The sequence below is a fragment of the Garra rufa genome, chromosome 13 (genome assembly GCF_049309525.1).
Source record: "Garra rufa chromosome 13, GarRuf1.0, whole genome shotgun sequence".
NCBI lineage: Eukaryota > Metazoa > Chordata > Actinopteri > Cypriniformes > Cyprinidae > Garra > Garra rufa.
In genome coordinates, this window is record NC_133373.1 from 40,937,951 (window position 1) to 40,963,302 (window position 25,352).

The 25,352-nt window shown below is 35.5% G+C and overlaps 1 protein-coding gene across 2 annotated transcripts; it reads left to right on the forward strand.

The window, feature by feature from the left end:
* Positions 1-206: 206 nt before the first annotated feature.
* Positions 207-25,346, forward strand: gopc (golgi-associated PDZ and coiled-coil motif containing). Of its 2 annotated transcripts, XM_073816802.1 has the most exons (9): positions 207-665; positions 8,928-9,092; positions 14,696-14,719; positions 17,266-17,441; positions 17,569-17,734; positions 21,103-21,198; positions 21,314-21,478; positions 21,949-22,123; positions 24,569-25,346. In XM_073816802.1, the coding sequence occupies exons 1-9, from the start codon at positions 384-386 to the stop codon at positions 24,688-24,690; spliced, it is 1,371 nt and encodes a 456-aa protein (XP_073672903.1). In that variant the 5' UTR covers positions 207-383; the 3' UTR covers positions 24,691-25,346. The 2 variants fall into 2 exon arrangements, with proteins under 2 accessions (XP_073672903.1, XP_073672904.1); XM_073816803.1 differs by lacking the exon at positions 14,696-14,719.
* The last annotated feature ends 6 nt before the right edge of the window (positions 25,347-25,352 follow it).

A 25,352-nucleotide genomic window follows, 5' to 3' on the forward strand; every position in this document is an offset into this window, starting at 1 on the left:
ATACAGTTCCACAACTAATAAAATGATAATAACTGTATGTATTTATAGTATGTCACAGACGGTCTTTCTGATGTAAATTCCCACGAAGCAAATTGAAAAGATCTGACGTACTCACCAATCGATTCGCTCGTCTATCGACTGCCTTCTTCATTGACGGGCCTCATCGTGTGGCAGACCAAACTAATCGATCCACGCTGTTGACTTGTTCGATCTTGGATTTCCTGGTCAGATGAGAGCACGGAAAACACGTCAACATAACATCACTCTCACTCTTTATCACATCAGAAGTCTGTTGTTAATATAACTTAACCGGCCAGGCGATCGCACCGAGGAAAGGTCTAAATTCAAGTTATCTGTGTGTTCTTCCTGAATCCGTGTTGAATATGTCTGCGTCCGCTGGCGGTGCTGTATCTCCGGGCTCGGCCCTCTCTCCCGGTCCCGCTACGGCTCCCGGCTCCGGCATGTCCATGTTCCGATGGCTAGAGGTGCTGGAAAAGGAGTTTGACAAGGCGTTCGTGGATGTGGATCTCTTACTGGGAGAAATCGACCCTGATCAGGCTGATATCACATATGAGGGCCGTCAGAAGATGACCAGTCTTAGCTCATGTTTTGCTCAGCTGTGTCATAAATCCCAAACCATCTTTCAGCTCAACCACAAACTAGAGGTAAGGAAAAGAGATTGATATTCTCCTACAAAGTCTTCAGACAAAGTTGTTCTTTTGTTTGCTGACATTTTAAATTTGAATGTTTGGGACTGACCAACTAGTTCTTGTCAGAATAGACGATTTATACATTGTGGCTATTAGTCTTTAATATCTGGTATTTTACTTTATTCTACAAAAACAGATTATAAATAGGTTATGGATGTTCTCTACATTTTCAGGTACATGTTTCAGATGGATTTCAAACTACTACCAATTTACATTAACAAAAAGTACCATGTGTATATAGCATTGGCACATAAGTATGTGACCCTGGTAAAACCGGTCATAAGGGTCAATAAATAAGCTCTCCATTGATGTATGGTTTGTTAGGATAGTACAATATTTGACCGAGATACAACTATTTGAAAATCTGGAATCGAGGGTGCAAAAAAAAAAAAAAATATTGAGAAAATCACCTTTAAAGTTGTCCAAATTAAGTTCTTAGCAATGCATATTACTAATTAAAAATTAGGTTTTGATATATTTACGGTAGGAAATCTACAAAATGTCGTCTTTACTTAATATCCTAATGATTTTTTGGCATAAAAGAAAAAAATATAATTTTGACCCATTCAATGTATTGTTGGCTATTGCTACAAATATACCTGTGAACATGGAAAAATTGGAAATATGAGTGAAATAAGTGTAATTTCCAAGCCTAGAAAAGGCATGGAATCTCATGTCATGACAATTTCTGTAGTGATTTCAGTTTTGCAATACACTACAACATTTAATTGGCTGTGAATTGCTCTTTTTAAGTGGAAAATCATTTACAATTCTTAAAAAAAAAAGAAGAAGTGGGAACCCTGGACTGAAAACGGCTCTATAATGTTGATCATTTGCATTCTTAAAGGTATAGTTCACTCAAAAATGAAAATTCTGTCATTAATTACTCACCCTCATCCTGTTCCAAACCCATAAGACCTTCGTTCATCTGCTGAACACAAATTACGACATTTTTGATGAAATCCGAGAGATTTCTGTTCCTGCATAGACAGCAACACAACTGAAATGTTCAAGAAAACAAAAATAACAACTTTATTCAACGATTTCTTCTCTTCTGTGTCAGTCTTTGACAGGCGTTCACAAGAGTACCACAATGCATTTTTTTCTTTGTGCACAAAAAGTATTCTCATAGATTCATAAAATAGATTCATAGAGTTGAAACACTGATGTTAAATGGACTATATTAACCATGTCCTCACTAATTTTTTGGGTCTTGAACATGTCAGTTGCATTCCTGTTTATACAGGGTCAAAAAGCTCTCGGATTTTATCAAAAATATCATAATTTGTGTTCCAAAGATGAATTAAGTTCTTGCAGGTTTGGAACAACAAGGGGTGAGTAATTATTGACAGAATTATCCCTTTAATTATTCATTTGAATCCTGCCTTTTCAATTTTAGTAATGCTCTTTTTGCATAAACATGAGCTTTTCATTCCACGTAACAAACTGCAAAGCTTTTGTGAAACTTAAAAGATTACTCTAAATTCGAGACGTAATTACAGTGCAGTGCTTTCGGTCAATAAGTAAGGCCTACAGTACAGTTAATCTGGTTATTATCGCAGAGTAAACCCAACAGGACGATCAAAACCCTACGCAAAGCAAGATGTCATGGTGGACATGAGCCTTGTACATATTTGGAGCAAAAGTTTTAAATCTGAATAGTTAAATTATCTAAAAACTGCATAGGCTAAGAATGATTTCTAATGTTTTTTTCTCCAACAGAGTAATTTATGTCAGTGAATAACCTGTTACGCTGCCTTCGATCTACTTGTCACTTTATGTTGGTGGTCTGATAAATAATGCATATATGCATAGCAATGAATGCACTTGTTTTGTTTTTCTCATTTTTCTCGAGACGCAGATGGCAGTATTTGGATGTCAGCTGTGTAAACAAAAATAAAAAGTTGCCAGTTTGTTAGCAGATTTCTTCATCCACAGGAAGTGCTTTGCATATGTTGGTGTAGTCAGAAAACTTGGAGGGTGGCATATAAAAACCTGTTAAACCTGTATAGCTAGTCATTGTCAGACACTGGTCATTCTTTTGGTTCAACTGACTGCAGTGCATCTTTTAACAGCAGCATAACATGCACTTATGTGCCAGGTCATGTCTGTATTAGCTAAGTATTGTTGCTGTTGAGCTCCGCTGTCCTGAGATTTTTCTGTCACACAGACTGGATAATTGGCATCTTGTCTGTGTTGGCAGATTCAGGCTTCTCAGGAGACCAGCTTGGTTAATCTGCTTTTCCTACCACTTTTTAAATCTGTTAATGGCTCTTTATCAAAGCCCACAGTCCAATTTGAAAAGCAGTATTATCTTCCACAAGGGAAATGGATCTTCTTTTGCCTTGAGTCCAGAAGATAACATTCCAAATAACAGGTTCTTAAGTGTAGTGAGTCACTGGTATATTTGTGTGGGAGACTGAATTTCCTCCTGAAAAGGTAGTTTAGCAGGTGAAGAGGTCGCACATACACCCACCTCTTCAGCGGCACTGCTGAGCAGAGCAGATTAACACACAGCTTGATAAAAAACTCCCTGCTGTACAAGAGGAGAGTTGGATGTGACAGTGAAGATAACAGCTTCCTGTCTTTAAAAAAAAGTACTGTGGCGGGTACTATGGCACAATGATGATACCATTTCATGGTATTTATGTACACGGTACTATTTAGAAGGTGTCCATGGTAATACGATAGTACATCTTTGTTAGTACATACACAAATCTTATGACTCACAGTCAGCTTTAAACTGCATTCTCAATCTATTTAATTTGTGTAATATGATAAACTAGATATTTAAGAGGGATAATCACGATGGTTGACTAGTCATCAAATGTATTACATTATTTCTTATAATTTTCATCATTTCAAATGATGTTTTAGTGGCGGTGCTATAATTAGCGTGCTGTACATCACTGGTACTTAGTCAAAACCCTTAGGCCTGGTTTCCCAGACAGGGCTTAGACTAAGCCAGGATTAGACCATAGTTCAATTAGGACATTTAAGTAATTTTTATAAACATGCTAAGAAAAAAACATTACTGGTGTGCATCTTGAGACAAAATAAAGGCACTGATATATTTTAAAATCAATCAGTGCAATTTTATTTCAGTTGAAACAACTCAGACTTACATTTTAGTCTAGGACTAGGCTTAAGCCTTGTCTGCGAAACCGGGCCATAAAGGGATAGTTCACCCAAAAAGTTCTGTTATTAATGGAGTAGTTTACTTTCTGAACAAAAAGTTTTGTATAATAAATGTACTCACCCCCTTGTCATCCAAGATGTGCATGTCTTTGTTTCTTCAGTTGTAAGGAAATTATGTTTTTTGAGGAAAACATAAGGATTTCTCTCCCTATAATGGACTTCTATGGTGCCCCTGAGTTTGAACTTCCAAAATGCAGTTTAAAATGGCTTTAAACAACCCCAGCCGAGGAAATAAGGGTCTTATCTAGCAAAACGATCTGTTATTTTCTAAAAAAAAAAAAAAAGACAATTTATATACTTATTAACCTCAAATGCTCGTCTTGTCTAGCTCTGTGTGTACTCTGTGTAGAGATTAAAAAGTACATTGTAAATGTTTGTTTTTAAATAACCGATCGTTTCACTAGATAAGACCCTTCTTTTCAGCTGGGATCATTTAGAGCCCTTTGAAGCTTCATTTAAGCTGCATTTTGGAAGTTCAAACTCGGGGGCACAATAGAAGTCTATTATATGGAGAGAAATCCTGAAATGTTTTCCTCAAAAAACATAATTTCTTTACGACTGAAGAAAGACAGACATGAACATCTTGGGGCTGAGTACATTATTTGTGAATTTCTGTTCTGAAAGTGAACTACTCCTTTAATTATTCACCCTCATGTCGTTCATCACAAATTAAGATATTTCTGATGAAATCCAAAAGCTTTCTGACCCTGCATAAACAGTAATGCGTCTGACAGGTTCAAGGCCCAGAAAGGTAGTAAAGACATTGTTAAAATAGTCCATGTGACGTCAGTGGTTCAACCTTATTTTTATGAAGCTACGAGAATACTTTTTGTGTGCAGTGAAAACAAAAATAACTTTATTTAACAATTTGTTCTCTTTTCTGTGTCTTTGGCATGTGTTCACTCTTTCTGAAGGCTGCCACTGTATGAAATGTCTTGGCCTGCAACAATGAGGCATTTTTCTCTAGTTATAGGCTGCGTTGCACATACAGAATTTCCCTGAGAGGCCTTTGCTTCGATTCAGATTCAGTTACATTGTTAATTTAAGGAAGGATACTTGGTTTTGCTAGTAGAAATGTTTTTACAGTGTATATACACTACCAGTCAAAAGTTTTTGAAAAGTATGATTTTTTATGTTTTTTAGTTAAATCTCTTCTGCTCACCAAGCCTGCATTTATTTGGTCCAAAGTACAGCAAAATAGTACAATTTTGAAATATTTTTACTAGGGCCGGGACTCGATTAAAAAAATTAATCTAATTAATTAGAGGCTTTGTAATTAATTAATCGAAATTAATCGCATATAAATATTTTACCTGAGAACAGTGAAAAGTATGTTTTTTTATATGGATTTTTAGTATACCATTGAATAATGACTGAATACATAAGCTTAAGCAACAAAATATTGTTTATTTTTGTTCAACCAAGTCCAACAGACCAGTGCAATATTGCCAATATTGTAGCAATAGGCTCGATGTGCTACAGTGAGATGCGAATTCCTTGTTGCATAGCTTGCACACAACCATGCTCTTATCGACGCTTCCATCCATTCGTTTTTTATAACAAAATTTCCCATCCACAGGGCCAACCAAAGTGGTCCCATCAGCTTTTTTGTCCATGTTCACTGTGGTTTGTTTTGCTGCGTCCCAATTCGCCTACTTATACTATGCCCTATAAGTATGTACTCTTTTTGTGAAGAAAAGTACATACTTTTGAGTTTGTAGCAGAATAGTAGGCAAGCTTTGGGACATATACTTCGTCATAACTGCTTCTTTAAGGGACGCTCTGTTGCTTAGTTACCTGAATCCTGTCACTGTTTAAACTGCCCTGTCAATCATCACAGTTAACATTATCTACATTTCGTTTAATTTAATTTCCTACCGTATTAGAGAGAAATTAAGAGGCACGTTCTTTAACGAGTCTTTCATGCCGAGAACTCTGCTCTTGTGTTTGCATAATTATGCATTTAAACATTAATGACCAAACCTATCATTATAAATGTTGCTGCACATGGAATATAACACGGATAACATTTAAAAAATATTTTTTATCAGGTTACACACTGATTATTTATCACTCAAACCCCTTTCTCTACCTGTCCGTTGGTCACGCATATCCTCCATGTTTGTAGTTTTTTAACACTTTTTAATGCGTGTTTGTAGTTCTAATCGAATCCTCGTTCACGGCTCAGTGTGTTGTGGGCAATATTAGCCGTTAAGAGTGTGCATTGATCGTTAAGTAGTAGACCATCCGGGAATCTTTGGAATACTTTTTTAAACATACTACGATTTGGGACATACAATACTATTTAGGACGGACGCAGCTTGTCTGAACAACGCTAGTTGGTGCTCCAGTATAATCGGTCCGCCGAATCTCATCCAGTGAGAAACGTTCCGCGGTGCAAAACTAAGTGCGATTAAAATGCCTTAAATTTTAACGCGTTATTTTTGTGTAATTAATTAATCTAAATTAACGCGTTAAAGTCCCGGGCCTAATTTTTACTATTAATTTTTTTCTATTTGAATATATTTTAAAATGTAATTTATTCCTGTGATCAAAGCTAAATTTTCAGCATGATTACTCCAGTCTTTAGTGTCATACGATCTTTCAGAAATCATTCTAATATGCTGATTTGCTGTTCAAGAAACATTTTAATATTATTATTATTAATATTGTCAATATTTAAAACAGTTGAGTTGATTTTTTTCGGGATTCTTTGATGAATAAAAAGATCCAAAGATCTGTATTTAGCTGAAATAAAAAGCTTTTGTAACATTATACACTATACCATTCAAAAGCCTTTTTTTGTTATTTTAAATAGTAAAAATATTTCAAAATTGTACTTTTTTTTCTTTTTTTTTTGCTGCAGTTACTGTGGATCAAATAAATGCAGGGTTGGTGAGCAGAAGAGACTTCTTTTAAAAAACATTACAAATCTTACTGTTCAAAAACTTTTGACTGGTAGTGTAGACTTTGTAGCATTTTAAAGTAGACTACGTCACTTTTTATTGGGAGGGGCTGCAGTGGGAATCTAAAGTATTCCGAGCAGCTGTTGCCGTTGGGTTCAGATTTACCATTCTCGCTGTACTCGTTTCAGAACAACTCCTAACAGATAAATGAACCTTCTCTGCTGCTTTACTACTGAACATGAGAGTCCCTCAGCTAACCTTGGATATCCAGCAGAGACCAGGAACATAAATAAATGAGTAGTTTTTTTATTTCTGCCCTTGATGCAGCTTCCTTACTTAAGAGGATGAGATGCTGGTTGAGCTGCTTTCTAATGGCGGTGCTTTGTGATGGGCGATGAGATGTCATCATTCACCACGGATGTGGTTGCTGATGAGTGTGTCAAATGGGAGTATGTTCTTCTGAAGGGGAACAGAAACGTTAGAAAGAGGAAGATGAAATTCAAGTGTTTATGTTTAGAATAAACATAGGATGAATGAAATGTGACATGGTCTTTGTACAGTTTTTTGGCATATCTGACTCAAATCTATTTAGCTATTTGTGGTTTGAAAGGAAAATCCAATTCAAATGACTTTAATACACAGCTTGAAATCCAATTTTTCTAATGAAATCCGAAGAGATTGAATTTTGAAGTAGTTTCTTTTATCATTCATTAGGACTGTAACATCATATGCAAAGCTTAGATTAACGTACTATGTAGTAAATGTGCATGCATGAATGCGTGAGATGTATAATGCTTCATTATGAGTTAATATATTCAGTTTTCCATCCTCTCTTTTTTAAGGAATAATTCACCCCCCAAAAAAATGTACTCACCCTTTGGCCTTCATCAGAACAGATTTGAGGAAACTCAGCATTACATCACTTGCTCACCAATGGATCCTATGCAGTGAATGGGTGCCGTCAGAATGAGAGAGAAAACATAAAAACATCACAATAATAATTCACACAAATCCATCAATTAACTGCATGTTTATAAGAAACAAATCCACCATTAAGACGTTTTACCAGCAAATTTTTATTTTTGGGTTAACTATTACTTTCAGTTTAGAGAACTGTCGCAAGCTAGGATCGAACTAGAGTTGTTCACAGAGGCAGCATGGCTCAACATGCCAAAAGACTTGCACTAATTGCTAGTCCAGATCAGTGTTGTTTTTGACAACCATCTTAGATTTAATCTTAGTCTTAGTCTTTTGGACTAAAATGCTTCTTAGTTTTAGTCAAATTTTAGTCACTTCTATATGTGATAGTTTTAGTCCAATTTTAGTCGACGAAAAGTCAAAAAGGTTTTAGTCTAGTTTTAGTCAAAAAAAGGGAAAAAAGTAGTCTTTTAACAAATTAATGTAGGTCAGTAAATATTTTGCTGTTGGGTAGTGTCACTTATAAGTTCTGAAAATAGCAGATCTATAGTTCAACACAATGTGAGCTTCCGGATCGACTATTTTCACCAATAATTACAATAATGAAGGAATGTTTTAGAACATAAAAGACAAACAAGGATGGAATGCTAAAACGGCTTGCCATACTAGTACAGCAAAGAGTATTTAATGCTAAAACGGCTTGCCATAGCGTCAGATACTTTTTAAGTTTTAATTGGCATGCACAATAAGCGGAAATGTCATGCATTTTAAATGTCTGACGGACCACCCACTAACATTTTCGTCTATTCTCGTCTCGTCAACGAAAACTCACACACGTCTCGTCATGTTTTAGTCATCAACGAGCCATTTTTATCTCGTCATCGTCTCGTTATCGTCATGAAAAAAAGTGGCGTCAACGAAATGATTTCGTCATCGTCATCGTTGACGAAAACAACACTGGTCCAGATCTAGTTCCTCAAAAAGCCACAATTTGCAGTTTTCCTTTTGATTTGGGTCTGTTAGAATAAACATTTGTCTTCATTTTCATATTTTTTCATTTGCATTAATATGTCTGTCTGCTCTATTCTGGAATAAAGAAGGATGTGTCAATATGCAGACACTGCTTGAGTCAGCACGTCTGAGTATGATTCATGAGTCTTGGAGAGTTAGTTAATACTCTGTATGTGTGTTTCAGGCTCAGCTGGTGGACCTGCGGTCAGAGCTGACAGATGTCCAGGCGGAGAAGGCTGTGGTGGAAAAAGAGGTTCATGAACAGCTTCTTCAACTTCACGCCATGCAGCTCAAACTCCAAGCCAAAGGCGGGCAGGCGGTCGACTCTGACTCCATCAAGGACAGGATGGTGGGCACTACACCAGATTCCTACAAATGTAGCAGAACCAAGACTAGGTTATATACAGTGGTGGCCAAAATTATTAGAACAGTAGTATTTTCACCAGCTAAAAATGTTTTTAAGTCTGTTATTTTTATATTTTGCTGTGGTGTGTCATTAGGAAATATCAGTTTACATTTCCCAACATTCATTTTGGAATGACATGAAGAAGAATAGAAGTTAATTGATAAAGAATCTATTTATGACATTATGACAGCATCCTCATTTTACAGTGCCTAAAACTTTTAACAGTACTGTAGCTTTGCAGATTGTTTTCTGGAAGCATCTTGGAGATGTTGCCACAGTTTACAGATTTAGTCTGAGTTTGTTCTGTTTCTTCATGTGCTTCCAGACAGACTGGATGATGATGAGATCAGATCTCTGTGTAGAGCACTGACTGTGGTCAGACTTCTTATGCAAACCAAAATCTCGGTGGATTATTACAATTAATGGCAAAAGGAATGTTTGGAAATGTAAAATAATATTTCCCACTGACACACTACAGCAAAAGATAGAAATAACCGACTTAAAACCGTTTTTTAGCTGGTGAAAATACTAGCATTCTAATAATTTTAGCCACCACTGTATCTAGATGAGTTACTGAAAATTGGCTAGATATAATATGTTAGCATTAAGGCTGGGATCTTCAGCTAATAGTGTGGTCAAAAGTATGTGAACACCTAATCACTTAAAGGAGAAGTTCACTTCCAGAACTAAAATTTACAGATAATATACTCACCTCCTTGTCATCCAAGATGTTCATGTTTTTCTTTTTTTATTTGTAAAGAAATTATGTTTTTTGAGGAAAACAGTTTAGGATCTTTCTCCATATAGTGGACTTTCATGGTGCCCAGAGTTTGAACTTCCAAAATACAGTTTAAATGCAGTTTCAAACAATCCTAAATGCCATTGTTAGCGATCCCAGCCGAGGGTCTTATCTAGTGAAATGATCGTTTTCTTTTTTTTAATAATTTTTTTTTATTACAATTTATATACTTTTTAAACTTAAACGCTCGTCTTGACTTGCTCTGCTGGAACTCAAGTTCAAGACAGTTAGGGTATGTCGAAAAACTCCCATCTTATTTTCTCCCTCAACTTCAAAATCACTACATCGCTGTTTTACCTTTTTTGTTAAGGGTGTTTGATCTTCTTTGCTTGTTCACTTTGCAAACATTGGGGTCGGTACTTCTGCAGTGATGTAGGATGATTTAGAAAATATTTTTTAAGTTGAGGGAGGAAATGAGATGGGAGTTTTTCCTAACTGTTTTGAACTGGAAAAAACAGAGTTCTGGGGTCCGTTCTTCGTACCTCGCTAACTAAATTAGCTGGATTTGATTGTTGACGATTTGGCATGATCTTGGATTGTTTGGTTCTTCGAAGCTCATCCTGGACTTGCTGTCATAGCAACAGCTCTGCAAGCTTAAACCTGCTCTGGAGCAGGTTTATTTCATGTAAACAGGATTTAGGCTGCGCTCCTGGCGGGTTATAATTGGTTGAAATGGCGAGGTCACATCTGATTGGTTAAAGAGCACGACTGACACGGACTGACTCACGTGGGAAAAGAAAAGTATCTTGCAAGAAAGTGTATATATATGACAGGTTCCAAAAAATATTTGGCAGCACAACTGTTGATATTATCCAACATTGATCATTCTAATAATAAATCAGCATATTAGAATGATTCCTGAAGGATCGTGTGACACTTAAGACTGGAGTAACAGCTGATAAAAATTCAGCTTTTCATCACAGGAATAAATTCTATATAAATTTCAAAGTATGATATATAAAATATATAAAAAAACAAAAACATTATTTTATTTTGTAAAAACAATTTGCAATATTACTGTTTTTTCTGTATTTTTAATCAAATAAATGCAGTCTTGATGAGCATAAGAGACTTCTTTAAAGACTATTACAAGTCTTACTGACCCCAAACTTTTGAACGGTAGTGTATAAAAAAATAAAAATATAAATAAAATAACATATCAAGGAAAAAACATGTAACATGGGCAGCATTAACGCGTTTAATTTGTTCACTACTTTTGCCAGCCCTCTCTCCTTGCTTTTCCAGCCTTTGCAGTATTCCCTTGCGTTTTAATTAAACTCTGAAACTCCTGAAATCCCTCAATCAAGAGTTCTTGCTCTGCTGCAGAAAAATACTGAGCGCGCTCCTTCGTCATGTTCGCCGACCAATCAAAGCGTTGCCGATCAATGTTTCTACTATCGATACGTAGCCCCTTTTAAGCCACCCAGTGATCTCAAATAACTTCATCCAGCTATACTAATCATCAACAACAGGTGCGTTCGGAGAACCGGAATAGCGAGCTCATAGTTAGCGCGATGATTTGATCTTGGATGTGTCATTTGATCTTGGATGTAGTAAGCGAGGTACGAAGAACGGACCCCAGTTCAGCTGGGATCGTTTACAACCGCATTTGGGATCATTTAAAGCTGCATTTAAACTGCATTTTGGAAGTTCAAGCTCCGCGCACCATAAAAGTCCACTATATGGATAAAAATCCTGAAATGTTTTCCTCAAAAAAAAAAAAAAAATTTCTTTACGACTGAAGAAAGAAAGAAAGACTATGGGAATTAATGTGAAATTGAAAGTGCTATAATGGCCTCCACTTTTTGGGAAAGGATTTTTGACAAAGGAATTTGGGGTGTCAGGCCTGGAAGTGATGTTAGACTAACTAGTTGAGTGGGATTTCAAGCAGGCAGATCAAGTTATTCCAGACCCATCTAATAAAAGCATCACTATATGAACCAGGAGTCTGTTTTGCAAACCGGACTATTGTCATGGCGTTAAGCAAACAAACCACGGACTATCAATGAATGTTTGCTGTAGGTTTAGTTTTCCATTCACTGGAATTGATGCCTAGAGATAACATCCATATTCTGTGTTACACAGTATGCAAATAGAAGATAAGATGATAAATAAATAAATATATATAATATTTTTTTACAACCAATAAATTCTTTAAGATTTTGTCTAAATAAATTAAACTAAAACCGTAAAGCTAAACAGAATTAAATTATTTAAAATTATTGCTATATATATATATATATATATATTAGGCATGGGCCGGTATAAGATTCTGACGGTATGATAACCTTGGATAAAAATATCACGGTTTCACTGTATCACGGTATTGTAATTACTGCTCTTACAATGCTATATTTACATGTCATTACGTTTTTTTTTTTTTTTTTTTTTTTTTTACGGAACACAGTATATTTTATTTTAGGAAACATATAGAACCTTTTGTAACATTTGAAAAGAAGGCAAAATAATTAAAATAAATAATTGAATCTTCTTAATTAAATTAAATTGCAGTCACTTGTGTGAGTCTAAGCCTGCAGCTTAATAATAATCAACAAAAATAAAATTTTCAAAAACAAATCCTTCTAAATGGTAAAAATGCAATCACTAATCAAAGCAAAAATATGACCAGTAGTGACAGTTCCAAAAATAAACAACCTATGTTTTTGAAGCCGTGATTTTGAAAAGATGTTAAAGGTGCACTGTGTAATATTTAAGATGATCTCTAGACAGAGGTGCAATAACTATGTTTTCAGGGGTAAAGACCTTAATGAACCATTATGTTTTTATTAACTTAGAATCAGCTTGCAAAAAAACACTGACACAATGATGAACAAGTAACAGTGATATTCACAAATAACATAGTTTTATTGAATGATTAAGTAAATATTATTCCTTAAATTACGTTTTAAAAGAAGTCTCACTATTCGTTGCTGTCAAAAAATGTGACATTTTAATCCTGTATCGGCTTCCGTAGTTCTGTAAAGGGGGGGGGGGGGGGGGTGAGCAGTGGACTGTTGCAATTCACAATCTCGCCGCTAGATGCCGCAAAACCTACACACTGCACCTTTAACGTGGCAGGGCAGAAGGCTTAAAAGCAAAGACGTGATTTCACTTTAACTTAATTGTTGTACTAATGTTCAATCACAGAAACGAAACGTTAGTACATATAGTCTGCTATTCCCAACTCTGTTTTGTGGGGGTTCACCTCCTTTGGCCATCCTGAACTTATATTACTTCTAGTCTTTGATCTCACTGTGACTGTGGATCACGTGTACAATCAAAGACACGCGCCTGCAGCACTAACCGCTGGGGGAGGGGCTGCATTGTTTTCGCTGCAGGGACGCACACACACAACCTAGTAGCGAGTCCTGCGCTTTCACTTTGACGACACAGAAAATGCATATATCGTAGGAACGGTATAACTTTTTTTGTTTGCGGTTTTGAAACCGTGACATTTTCAAACCGCGGTAAACCTTGAAACCGGTTATCATCCCATGCCTAATATATATATATATATATATATATATATATAATTTTTTTTTTTTTTTTTTTAAACTAAAGATTACATTTAACAGCAATATAAATACTGTTCAAACGTTTGGGATCGGTAAGATTCTAAAAATGTTTCGAATGTCTCTAATGCTCACCATGCCTGCATTTATAACAAAAACAACAAAACAGTAAATTTTTAAAATATTTTTAATATTTAAACTGCTTTCTATTTGAATATATTTTAAAATGTAATTTATTCTTGTGTTTTCAAAGCTGACTTTTTAGCATCACTACTCCAGTCACATGATCCTTCAGAAATCATCAATTTTAAAATATATTCAAATAGAAAGCAGTTATTTTAAATACTAAAAATATTTCAAAATATTACTGCTTTTGCTGTATTTTGGCTTGTTAAGCAGAATAAAAAAACAAACAATCTTAACTGTAAAAATCTACAAAAACTTTTGACTGGTAGTGCAACTATTTTCTATTTTAATGTCTGTTTTAATGTAATTTATTCCTGTGATGCAAAGCTGAATTTTCAGCATCATTACTCCAGTCTTCAGTGTCATATGCTCTTTCACAAATCATTCAAATATGCAGATTTGCTGCTCAAATAACATTTGTGTCCTTGCTAAAAAAAAAAGAAAATATGTATTTCAAAAACAATCTTTTGTTATCTCTTTTGAACAGTAGTGTAAATAAACCTCTATAAAAAACACTATTTAAAAACCTTCCAACTCAAGCTGATGTTGCTTTCGGAGGCCGTTTGTAAGTGTTGAAGCTGCAGACAGTGTTTGTGCACTTCATGCTTCAGCACTCGCTGTCCTGTTCTGTGAGCTTCTGTGGCTGACCTGCCATCGCTCCGAGACTTTTTCACTTCTCCATAGCATCACTTAGAGTAGCTAAGGGCTCAGATCTGACAAACCGACTTCACTTGTATGTCAACAGAGATTACATGGCTGTATGCTTCAGTTTTTCCAGCTCAGTCCACTAATTAGTACATGTGTCTACATACTTTTGACTGTGCAGCGTAGCTGTGACATTTGACGGTTTTGTTGTAATAGCAGTATCTCTTTGTATAATCAGTTGTAATGAACACTAACAGGCTGTGGTTGGGTTGGCACTCTGCTCTGTGTCTTCCTGACTTAACCCTGCTGATGTATGGATGAACGATGATGCTTCTGTAACCGGCCTTCCTGTTTAACCCTGCCTCTCTAACCTTTGACCCTCTGTTTTTCTTTTCAATCTTAAGCCTGTTCCTTCAGTGGAGGACAAGGTAAGGTTTGCACTGTTTTGAGTCAGTGTGTGTCCCGTCTAAATCTAACTTTTTCCGTTAATGCTTCTTCTGTTTAACCATCCCTAATGAACAGCTCTGATCTTTTTGTGTAGTAGATTAACTTATATAGGTGAGTGATATTGGTAGCTGATACATTTGATACAACTGATGGGGTTTAAATTTAAAAAGTAAAATGATTTGTATCGGCCACCACAAACTTTTAAAGGGATAGTTCACCCAAAAATAAAAATTACCACAATTTACTCACCCTCAAGCTATTGTAGGTGTATATGACTTTTTTCTTTTCAAACAAATACAATCTGAGTTATGTTAAAAAATGTCCTGGCTCTTCCAAGCTTTATAATGGCAGTGAATGGCTGTTGAGATTTTCAGGTCCAATAAAGTGCATCTATTCATCATAAAAAGTGCTCTAGAGGGTTAAAAAAGGCTTCTGAAGTATACTGATGCGTTTGTGTAAAAAAACGTAATCTCTAGCTTCCGATAACTATGGTAGTCTCGCGAGAACAAAGTTTTGTTTACAGCAAAGGAAAACAGTCTCCTCTTGACTTATATTGAAATCCTCTAACGTTTTTCTTTATAAATCCTCGTTTAGTACTTCTAATTCATGATCAGTGTCTCAGTGTTTGTTAAGTGTTAAATATATATATTTTTCTTACACAAATTAACTTCAGGAGACCTTTCTTAACCCTCCGGAGCTGTGTGGAGTACTTTTTATGATGGATGGATGCACTTTATTGGACTTCAAAATCTTAAAAGCCATTCACTGCCATTATAAAGCCTGAAAGAGCCAGGACATTTTTTAATAATAACAACTTGTCTGAAATTGTTAAATAAAGTCATATACATCTAGGATGGCTTGAGGGTGAGTAAATCTTGGGGTAATTTTATTTTTGAGTGAACTATCCCTTTAAGCTGCGGTCATTTGCCGGTGTTGATTGAAATTTTGTGGCCGATATCCAATAATCACATGAATTCATCACATTGACCAAGACAATGCTGCTTGGTTTGACAATTACTCTTTATACTTTTTAGACCTTTTTTATCTGCGAAATGTCACTGAAATAATGGTAATGTGACCTCATCTTTATTTACTGGTACAGGCCGATCAATATCAGCTCTAAAGTTCAATATTGGTATATAGCTAATGCTAGATGTGCCTTTTTTCACTCCAGGGATTGTAACAAATGAAGAAATGCCATTCAGCTGGCTTCATTTCACACTTAGTTATGATGTTAAATCTACATTTGTTACAATTCTATAGTATGTGCACACATTTAGTGATGGCTCATTCCGTGTCAACTCAACCAGAGCTCCCTGGCACAATTTTTTGTTTTTGCTTATATTTTTTCTGAAGAAAGATAAACGTGTATAAGTGATGAAAGCCAAATATTAAATATCATGGATGAATATTTACTGAGTAATCCACTGTTTTGTAGAGGGGGGGTCAAAATTGCAATTTTTCAAATGGCTCTGAGATTCAGAGCCAAATTACAAGGGGTTAAAAAGATTTCGGAAAGATGGCAGCATCTTAATGTTATTTATACACAGAGATTGGTAGTTCTATTAGTAAAATATGTTGGCTTTAGCAATCTTTGACACATTATGTCACTTTTTTCAAGTTTTTACTCCAAGGTTTGCATATCTGCAACTCAAAAAGCATTAAAGATATCTTAATGCCCTTTTAGATATTGGGTCTTAACTAACTTTCCATTTGGCTTCTTCATTTTTAAGGCCCTACATGGGTCGGTTCCAGAGATATTGGAATTTTAATATGGCTCCAGGAGTAAATCCTTAAATTGTACACATTTCCAGTGGATCAATTTGCAAAAAAATATGAGACTTCTTTTCTTTTAAAGTGAAATGTCTGAAGGACAAAAACTGTTGAAACTAGAGATTTATCTCATTTCCTCCTGTCAAAACAACAGCATGGAACAAACCTGAGTGCCATAAATATTCTTTTTCCAAAGTTTGCGTGCCTATAACTCAAGAAGTATTAAAGATATCACAGTGTGATTTTGAATTCTAGTTCTTAATGAAATTTTCTTTTGGAATGTTAATTTTCAAGGCCCTACATCAGAGATATGGGCATATCTATGTCCAGATCAATTTCAGTTTTACCCATTTTCAGTGGTCTAAAACCTAATGTTAGTCACTTTGTATTCAGCCGATACATATTTTATTTTAAAAACAATGTCTGAAGAATAAATAATGTTGAAATTAGAACTGTATCTTGTTTCCCTCTATCCCACATTTCTGAAATTTGGTTGATTTGACATGGAATGACCCTGGTATGTTTAAGCTAGAGTGTTTGTCCTGTGATCTCACCTCACTTGTCATATGCACTGTTGTGAAGTTGTAGTGTTTTGTGGTAATGTACAGTAGATCTTCTGTTTCTTGTCTTACTGGACAGCAAAGGCTGTTAAGGACAGAAATTTGATGTGACTCTGCTGTGACTTACATCAGTATATATGCATCAGAGGTTTGAGGTCAACAGCTCACCTTTAGTCTTTGATTCCGTGTTACAGGAGAAGGAACTGGAGGCCAGTAAGAAAGAAAAAGTGAAGGAGGCCAAGTTGGAAGCAGAGGTGAAGATGTTGAAGAAAGAGAACGAGGCCCTTCGCAGGCACATTGCGGTATTACAGGCTGAGGTGTATGGAGCCAGACTGGCAGCCAAGTATTTGGACAAAGAGCTGGCTGGGAGGTAAAAGACAGCATTGTTCTTCTGTTCTGATTGACCATTATGTGGGTTTCATGCACATAAAAAGTCACGACTGGCACAGAGTTCTGGGTGTCAGTTTATACCTCAATGCTCTTTTCATTTTATTCAGGGTGCAGCAGATCCAGTTGCTCGGGAGAGACATGAAAGGACCAGCTCATGACAAACTGTGGAACCAACTTGAAGCTGAGATCCACCTGCACCGCCACAAAACAGTGATCCGAGCCTGCAGGGGGCGCAATGAACCCAAAAAACCCTTGCCATCACCTGTGGGACATGTAAGACCGCATATTCAGTTACAAGTTGGTTGTTTTGCATACAGATGGTAAACTAGTTTTCTTGAGGTATATCAGAGTAAATGTTGCCTAGACAAGAGAATGATGTGCCTTTAGTGAATTTTACCCCAAAATAGAGGTAAAAATTTAGTTGAATGAAAAAAAAAAAGTGGAATAAAATAAACATTAAATAAAAATGTATTTTAGCTAGTTGCCAAGTCAACATTTTTCATTTTTAGTTAGTTTACTAAAATAATTAAAAATTACAAAATTAAATTATATAAAATAAAAAACTAAAAAATATATAAAAATATAATCAACTATAGTAATATCATTGATATTAAAATAACATTCATTTGTATTTATTTTTTTACTAAGAAATACAATTTTGCATTAAAAATATAAAATAATAAGGTTTTTTAGCTAGATGCCAAGTTTTTCATTTTTAGTTAGTTTAATTACTAAAATAATTTAAAATTAAAAAATGAAATTCTATAAATAAAAAAAAACTAAAAATATATATGAAAATAAAATCAACTATAGTAATATCAATGATATTAAAGTTTAACATTTATTTTTATTTTATTTTTTTATTAAGAAATAGAATTTTGCGTTAAAAAATATAAAATAATGACATTCAATAGTCTTTTAAAATATATCGAAATATTAATATTATCTTGCACTTTGGTCTATAGTAGTATATCATATATTTAAATTAATATATTTTAGATATATTAAATATAAAATTTAGTTTTTTGTATTTAAATAATAATACTGACTTAAATATCAGTCTTTAAAATGATATATTTTAATATATTTAAATAAAGTATACTTTAAATAAATTAAATATACCATATACTGCCAGTCACGAGAATGAGATTATTTTGCAGTACAGCTGACTACTATAAATGTGACCCTGGACCACAAAACCAGTCTTAAGTAGCACGGATATATTTGTAGCAATAGGCGAAAATACATATATGGATCAAAATGATAAATTTTTCTTTTATGCCAAAAATTATTAGGATATTAAGACTATGTTTCATAAAGATATTTAGTAATTTTTCTACTGTAAATATATCAAAACCTAATTTTCGATTAGAAATATGCATTGCTAAGAACTTCATTTGGACAACTTTAAAGGTGATTTTCTCAATATTTAGATTTTTTTTTGCACCCTCAGATTCTAGATTTTCAAATAGTTGTATCTCGACCAAATATTGTCCTATCCTAACAAACCATACAACAATTGAGCTTATTTATTCAACTTTCAGATGATGTATAAATCTTAAGTTTCAAAAAATTGACCCTTATGACTGGTTTTGTGATCCAGGGTCTAGGGGTGGGCGATATGACCTAAAATTTATATCACGGTATTTTTCATCTTTTGAACGGTGACGGTATAATATCACGGTATTATGTTCCTGGTCCCTTCAATGCTGACAAATAAGAGTTGGTAGAGTGAATTCACTGAGATGTGGCTTCTCCAGTCAAGTCAATTTGCTTCATTGAACTGAAACCCCTGTGAGGTAGTGCCAATAGTTCAGCAAGTAATAATCATCAGCAAGATTTCTCTCTTTATTTGTATAGTGTCATCCATGAAAATGAGGCTCAGAGGTGCCATGAATGCAATCAAATTTATAAATTCATGTTGAGATTTAGTTTTTTTTTTAATAAAATTTGGAATACACAAGTAGTATTTAAGATTTCAATAACTGAAAGGATCTGCCAGCAGGTGGCGGCAAGACACTGAAATTAATTACTGAATCGTATTGTTCATTTGATTCGTTTGAACACATGGTTCATTTAAGTGACTCTTTATGAATGCGAAATTGAATCATTTCACTAGATTAGTTTAAAAACGCACGTTCACTTATAAACGAAACACCGTTGTGTTTGATTGGAGAACGCATCTTCATTTAAACACAGCGGTGTGATTTATTCCAGAATAAATTTTGAAAATGAAACTGAGCAAAATCGGGTATAGTGTTATTCTCAGTAATGTAAGTCACTTAATAATAACTTCTTGTTTATTTAACGGCTGTAGTAAATTAATATCTCATTTACAAACTCCCATAAAAATATTAAAAGCTGTCCCTCATCTTAGTTTGCGATATCACAAAGCTCTAGTATAATCAAAGACGCTCTCTGTACTGCAATCAATCTCTTATTTACTCTCTCTACACTTTGTTGATAGAAGGAATCGTGAGATATGACTGTGATACATTACTGTGCTGTGAACCTAGACAGGTCGGTCGGCGTTTGGCTTTCCGGTGCATTTAGAAATTACACAACAGGAACAAACCAGCGATCGTATTTATCTCCGCCATGGTCGATCGCACCAGTGTTGTTATTCGCGCGAGTGATGGGGAAACCTCCCGCCAGTGTTGCCAGACGTACGATAATTATCGTATTTGTACCATAATTTTGACCTCTGTACGATGTACGATCAATAATACCACAATGTACGATAATTTCAGAATTTTGTGACACTATGGTCGTTGTAATTATAAGAGCTTCTATTCTCAAAGATCTAGCTGTGTGGATACTACGTCTACCTTCATGATTGTGAGGAGAGGTGAACGTGCCTTACGCATGCCTTTCATCCAATCTTACGTCTTCTCAACCAATCATCGTGGAGAATGGCTCTCTCTCACGAGCACAAGTTAACGTTCCTGTCGTACTTAGGTCAGTTGTTTCAAAACTGAGGTTGTTAGTTTAACAATAAAGTATAGAAAATGAGTGCTGAAAAGGATAAATAGCTGTAACATCTATAATAGCTGTATTTTGAACGTTTGACTCGGGTAAGATAATTAGTTTAGCATTGCAATAAGGTATAGAAAATGAGTGCTAAAAAGGAGAAATAGCTGTAACATCTAGATAAATGTCTTTATTTTGAACGTTTGACTAAAATACGATAATTTTCTCCCAAATACGATAATTTTGAGCTTCTGGTACGATACTTGGACATTTACAATCTGGCAACACTGCCTCCCGCGGATAAACTAGTGAGTGACGCCATGCGCATGGTGTGAACGCACCGACTATATGTGCGCACGTAATTGACAAACGGTCACAGGCAAATTAAACTTAGGTGTAGCTTATTATTTAGAATTAGCTATTATTGATGTAAATGCAGCCGTTCAAGGCACATAATTGATTTATTACGGTATTGACGGTATTAGAAAATCCATGTCGTGGCGCAATGTCACACCGGTGTTAACTATGATACCGGTGTACCGCCCACCCCTACCAGGGTCACAAATGTATGTTCTTTTTTTTGCTACAGTTTAAGAATATTATATATCATTTTAATGAACTTTTTAATGTGATTGACCCTTGAGTATTGATCTATATATTCACCTATCCAGGACACAGATTCTCTGAAAAAGACTCAGGGAGTTGGCCCTATACGTAAAGTGGTTTTGTCCAAAGAAGATCATGAAGGACTTGGCATCTCCATTACCGTGAGTTCAACCTTCCTTTTCATATGGAGGCTAATTCATCTGGTTTTAATGGATGAATCACTGTATGTTCCAAGATCAAAGTCCTGATTTGATGTTTGCGTTGGACTTAACACAGGGCGGTAAAGAGCACGGCGTTCCCATCCTCATCTCCGAAATCCACCCCACCCAGCCTGCAGAGCGCTGCGGAGGACTGCATGTGGGAGATGCCATCTTAGCCGTCAACAACATCAACCTGAGAGATGCAAAGCACAAAGAGGCCGTCACCATCCTCTCACAGCAGGTGAAAGACACACACGGTTTAGTTTGCAGCTCGGCGAGGGGGCTGTCAGATCAGGCTTAGCGTGTGACCTATAACTTATTATTAGAACCGTGTTTCAATTCCATCCTAACACCTGCAGAGAACCTCCCAAAGGTTAAGATGATCTTTAATTGGGCTTGTGGGGTGAATAACAAATGGTTTGAATAGAACATGCCTGTTTAAAAGAATAGTTCATCCAAAAAATGTTGTGAACATAAAAGGTGGGTACTCTTCAGTTTCAAATGAGGTTTGTCAGGCTCTAAAATGACAAAAAAAAATACACCACAGACAAATCATACGTGGTTTATATGACTCAAACGCAGGTCTTCTGAAGTTATATGATAGATCTAAGTAAGCAACCAAAGGTTATATTTACTTAACAAACAGAACTGGCATGTTTACACACACCTACACTTCCCAGATATTAACGCAGTTGTTTTTTCTCTCTGCAGAGGGGGGAAATCGAGTTTGAGGTGGTTTATGTGGCTCCAGAGGTGGACTCTGATGACGAGAACGTGGAGTATGAAGATGACAGCGGACATCGCTACCGTCTGTACCTGGACGAGCTGGAGGAGGGATCAGGAGCAAGTCACAATAATGGCACTGCTGACCCCGCTTCCCTACAAGGCAAGTGCATTCAACAGGGGTACAATGAAATTCCAGGACTTGCATAGAATTTTCAAGCATTTCAATCAGAGATCTCACTTATCAAACAATGTCTTATCTTTTAAATTCTACAAAAGCTAAATAGATAAATAAAAGTATGCTATTATTACAAAATGGGGAAAATAAAGCATAGCATATGCCAAGTATGATTTCAACTTTAAGAACAAAAAGAGAAAGAGAAATAAAGCACATAACATTTAAAATTGACAGTTATTCTGGCAGCAACAGGTGTGATACCAATTTAAATTGTATATTATATACAATTGTATTCAATAAAAAAACAAGGGTGCAGATTTGATTTTGTATATATAGATACTTTTTGTAGTATATGGAAACTGTCTAAAGCTCTGTTAATCCTAAAAAGGCAACCACAAGTTTACCATGGTTTTCATACACTAACTATAGTTTAACCATGGTATTTGTAGTAAAACTGGTTATCCAAAAAAAACTTGCTGATTACTATACTTTTACTAAAGTAAAACCATGGTTGATTTTCTTAAGGGAGTTGTATTGGTGTGTACTTTATTTCTATCTCCCAATCTAAATCAAATGATATGTTATATGCTAAGTTTCGATCTAAATCAAATGATTTGTGAACCCACTCGGAAGTTCCAGTCTAAATCAAATGATTTGCAAAACGCAGTTTGAAGTTCTGATCTGAATCAAATGATTCGCGAACCCACTTCGAAGTTTCCGATCTAAATCAAATGATTTGCAAAATGCAATTTTAAGTTCCGATTTGAGTCAAATGATTTGCAAACCCTCTCTGAAGTTCCGATCTAAATGAAATGATTTGCGAAATGCAATTCGAAGTTCCGATCTAAATAAAATGATTCACCAAACGCAATTGGAAGCTCGGATCTGAATCAAATGATTCACGATAAGCAAAGTTTTGATCTGAATCAAATGATTTGTGATACATGAAGTTCCAATCTAAATCAAATGATTCGCAAACCCGCTCCGAAGTTTAGATTTAAATCAAATGATTCACGAAATGCAATTCGAAGTTACGATCTAAATCAAATAATTTGCGAACCCACTCCGAAGTTTCGATCTAAATCATATGATTCCCGAAACGCAATTTGAAGTTCTGATCTGAATCCAAATGATTCGCAAACCTGCTCCGAAGTTCCGATCCAAATCAAATGATTTGCAAAACACAACATTTTAAGTTCGGATCTAAATTAAATGATTCACGAAACACAATTAGAAGATTCGGTCTGAATCAAATGATTCGCAATATGCAAAGTTTTTATCTGAATCAAATGATTTGTGATACATGAAGTTCCGATCTAAATCAAATGATTCGCAAACCCGCTCCAAAGTTTCTATCTAAATCAAATGATTCCCGAAACGCAATTTGAAGTTCTGATCTAAATCAAATGATTCGCAAACCCGCTCCGAAGTTTCGATCTAAATCAAATGATTCCCGAAACGCAATTTGAAGTTCCGATCTAAATCAAATGATTTGCAAACCCGCTCCGAAGTTTCGATCTAATCAAATGATTCGCAATACACGATCCAGTTGGAGCACTTCAAAATTATTTGTGATCCAAACTCCGAAGTCCAGATCTGAATAATGATTCCCGAACCATCATTTCAGATCAGGACTCGGAGCACGGATTGCAAATCATTTGGTTCACAAAATGATTCAGGAACCCACTCCGAAGTCCCAGTCTAAATCAAATGATTCACGATCCAATTGGAGCGCATCGAAAAAATTTATTATTTTGCAACGCAATGGTTTAACTGATTCAGAGTTTTGAAAAGCTCCATTTCCCCCCATTACTATGCTTTTTAAAATTATTACAAGTGATGTCGAAATTCAAAAATGAATGGCTCTTTGATCTGTTTTTTGCTAGTAAATTGCTTGAAATGAATGATCGAAGTCACAATTTCGAATCAATCAGAGCAGTTCCAGCGTAAATGACGCTCAGTTGATTTGGTTTATCAGTTCCTCTTTTCGCATCTTCATCCATGTTTACACAACATTTTCAGTACTACTACTGGCTTAGCTCACTAGTTTTATAACATTAACTAAAATAAGCAAAAAAAAAGTATGATTTTTTTTTCTTGTTGAATTTTGCGTGAATGGGAATATTAAAATTTTCAAGGGTTTTTCCAGGCCTTAAATTTTAAAAAGGTCAAATTCAAGTACTTCAAACACTTTAAGCACCTTGTACGAACCCCGATTTAATGACTTCATTCAAGAACTTTCTGTCATCTTTGATCAATTTGATAACAGTATTTTCATAAATGGGGGGAAAAAACTCTTACTGACCCCAAACTTTTGAACAGAAGTGAATGTAATCATACAGTTATAGTCTATACAGCCGTTTAATCATAAAAACCAAAGGCAAATTTTGAACTTCATCTAAACTGACCATGTGTTCTTTCTCTTTACAGCTGTAGGAAAGCACTTAGTGAACAACAGAACAGAAAATGGAGATGCCGCCTTGTCCAGTGAAAGCCCTTCAGAAGACAAGACCTCCAAGACAGCAGCAGAGTCTGCAGAAAGTTCCTCCTAGATCTCCAGACTACCAGAAGGATCCTAAAAATGAGAGAAAGTGAGGGAACGTCAGTCGCAGAGACGGAGACCAGAAAGAGATTAAGACTGCAAATGTATAATATGTAACATACCAGATTCTTCTTGTTTTTATGCCGTTTGGAGAACAGACTGCTTCCACGTCCACTGGAGATGGATGAACCACTGAGAAAGAAAGAGGACATAATGTTACTCAGTGGCCACAAAAGATTGTTTGCACGTCACCATCTTGGTTTATAGTTGTAAAGAAACACTTGAGGGGACAAAATGACGATCTACGTAGATAAGTAAAATGATTCGATTGGAATTCTATGGTAGAAGAGTTTTGATTCTTGATTTCATCTTTTGTGTAACCTCTCCATAGGTGAGCTCAGTATGAGTTCAGATGTAGGGCTCCTACTTTAATGATTCACACTTCTTCTCTTGTACTGAAGTAGATGGATATAGCAACGAGTTACTGTTTGCTCAAAATGTATGCACATTGTTTTTAACTTCTCTGTTTTAGCTTAGTGTGATCCTGTCCTGCTCCAAAGTAAAGGCAAACAGGATGATACTACTTCCTGTTTTGCACACAGGGTGGTCAGTAGGCGACAAGGATAGTAACAACACAGCGTGTTTTACTAGCAATGCACATCCATGTGCTTT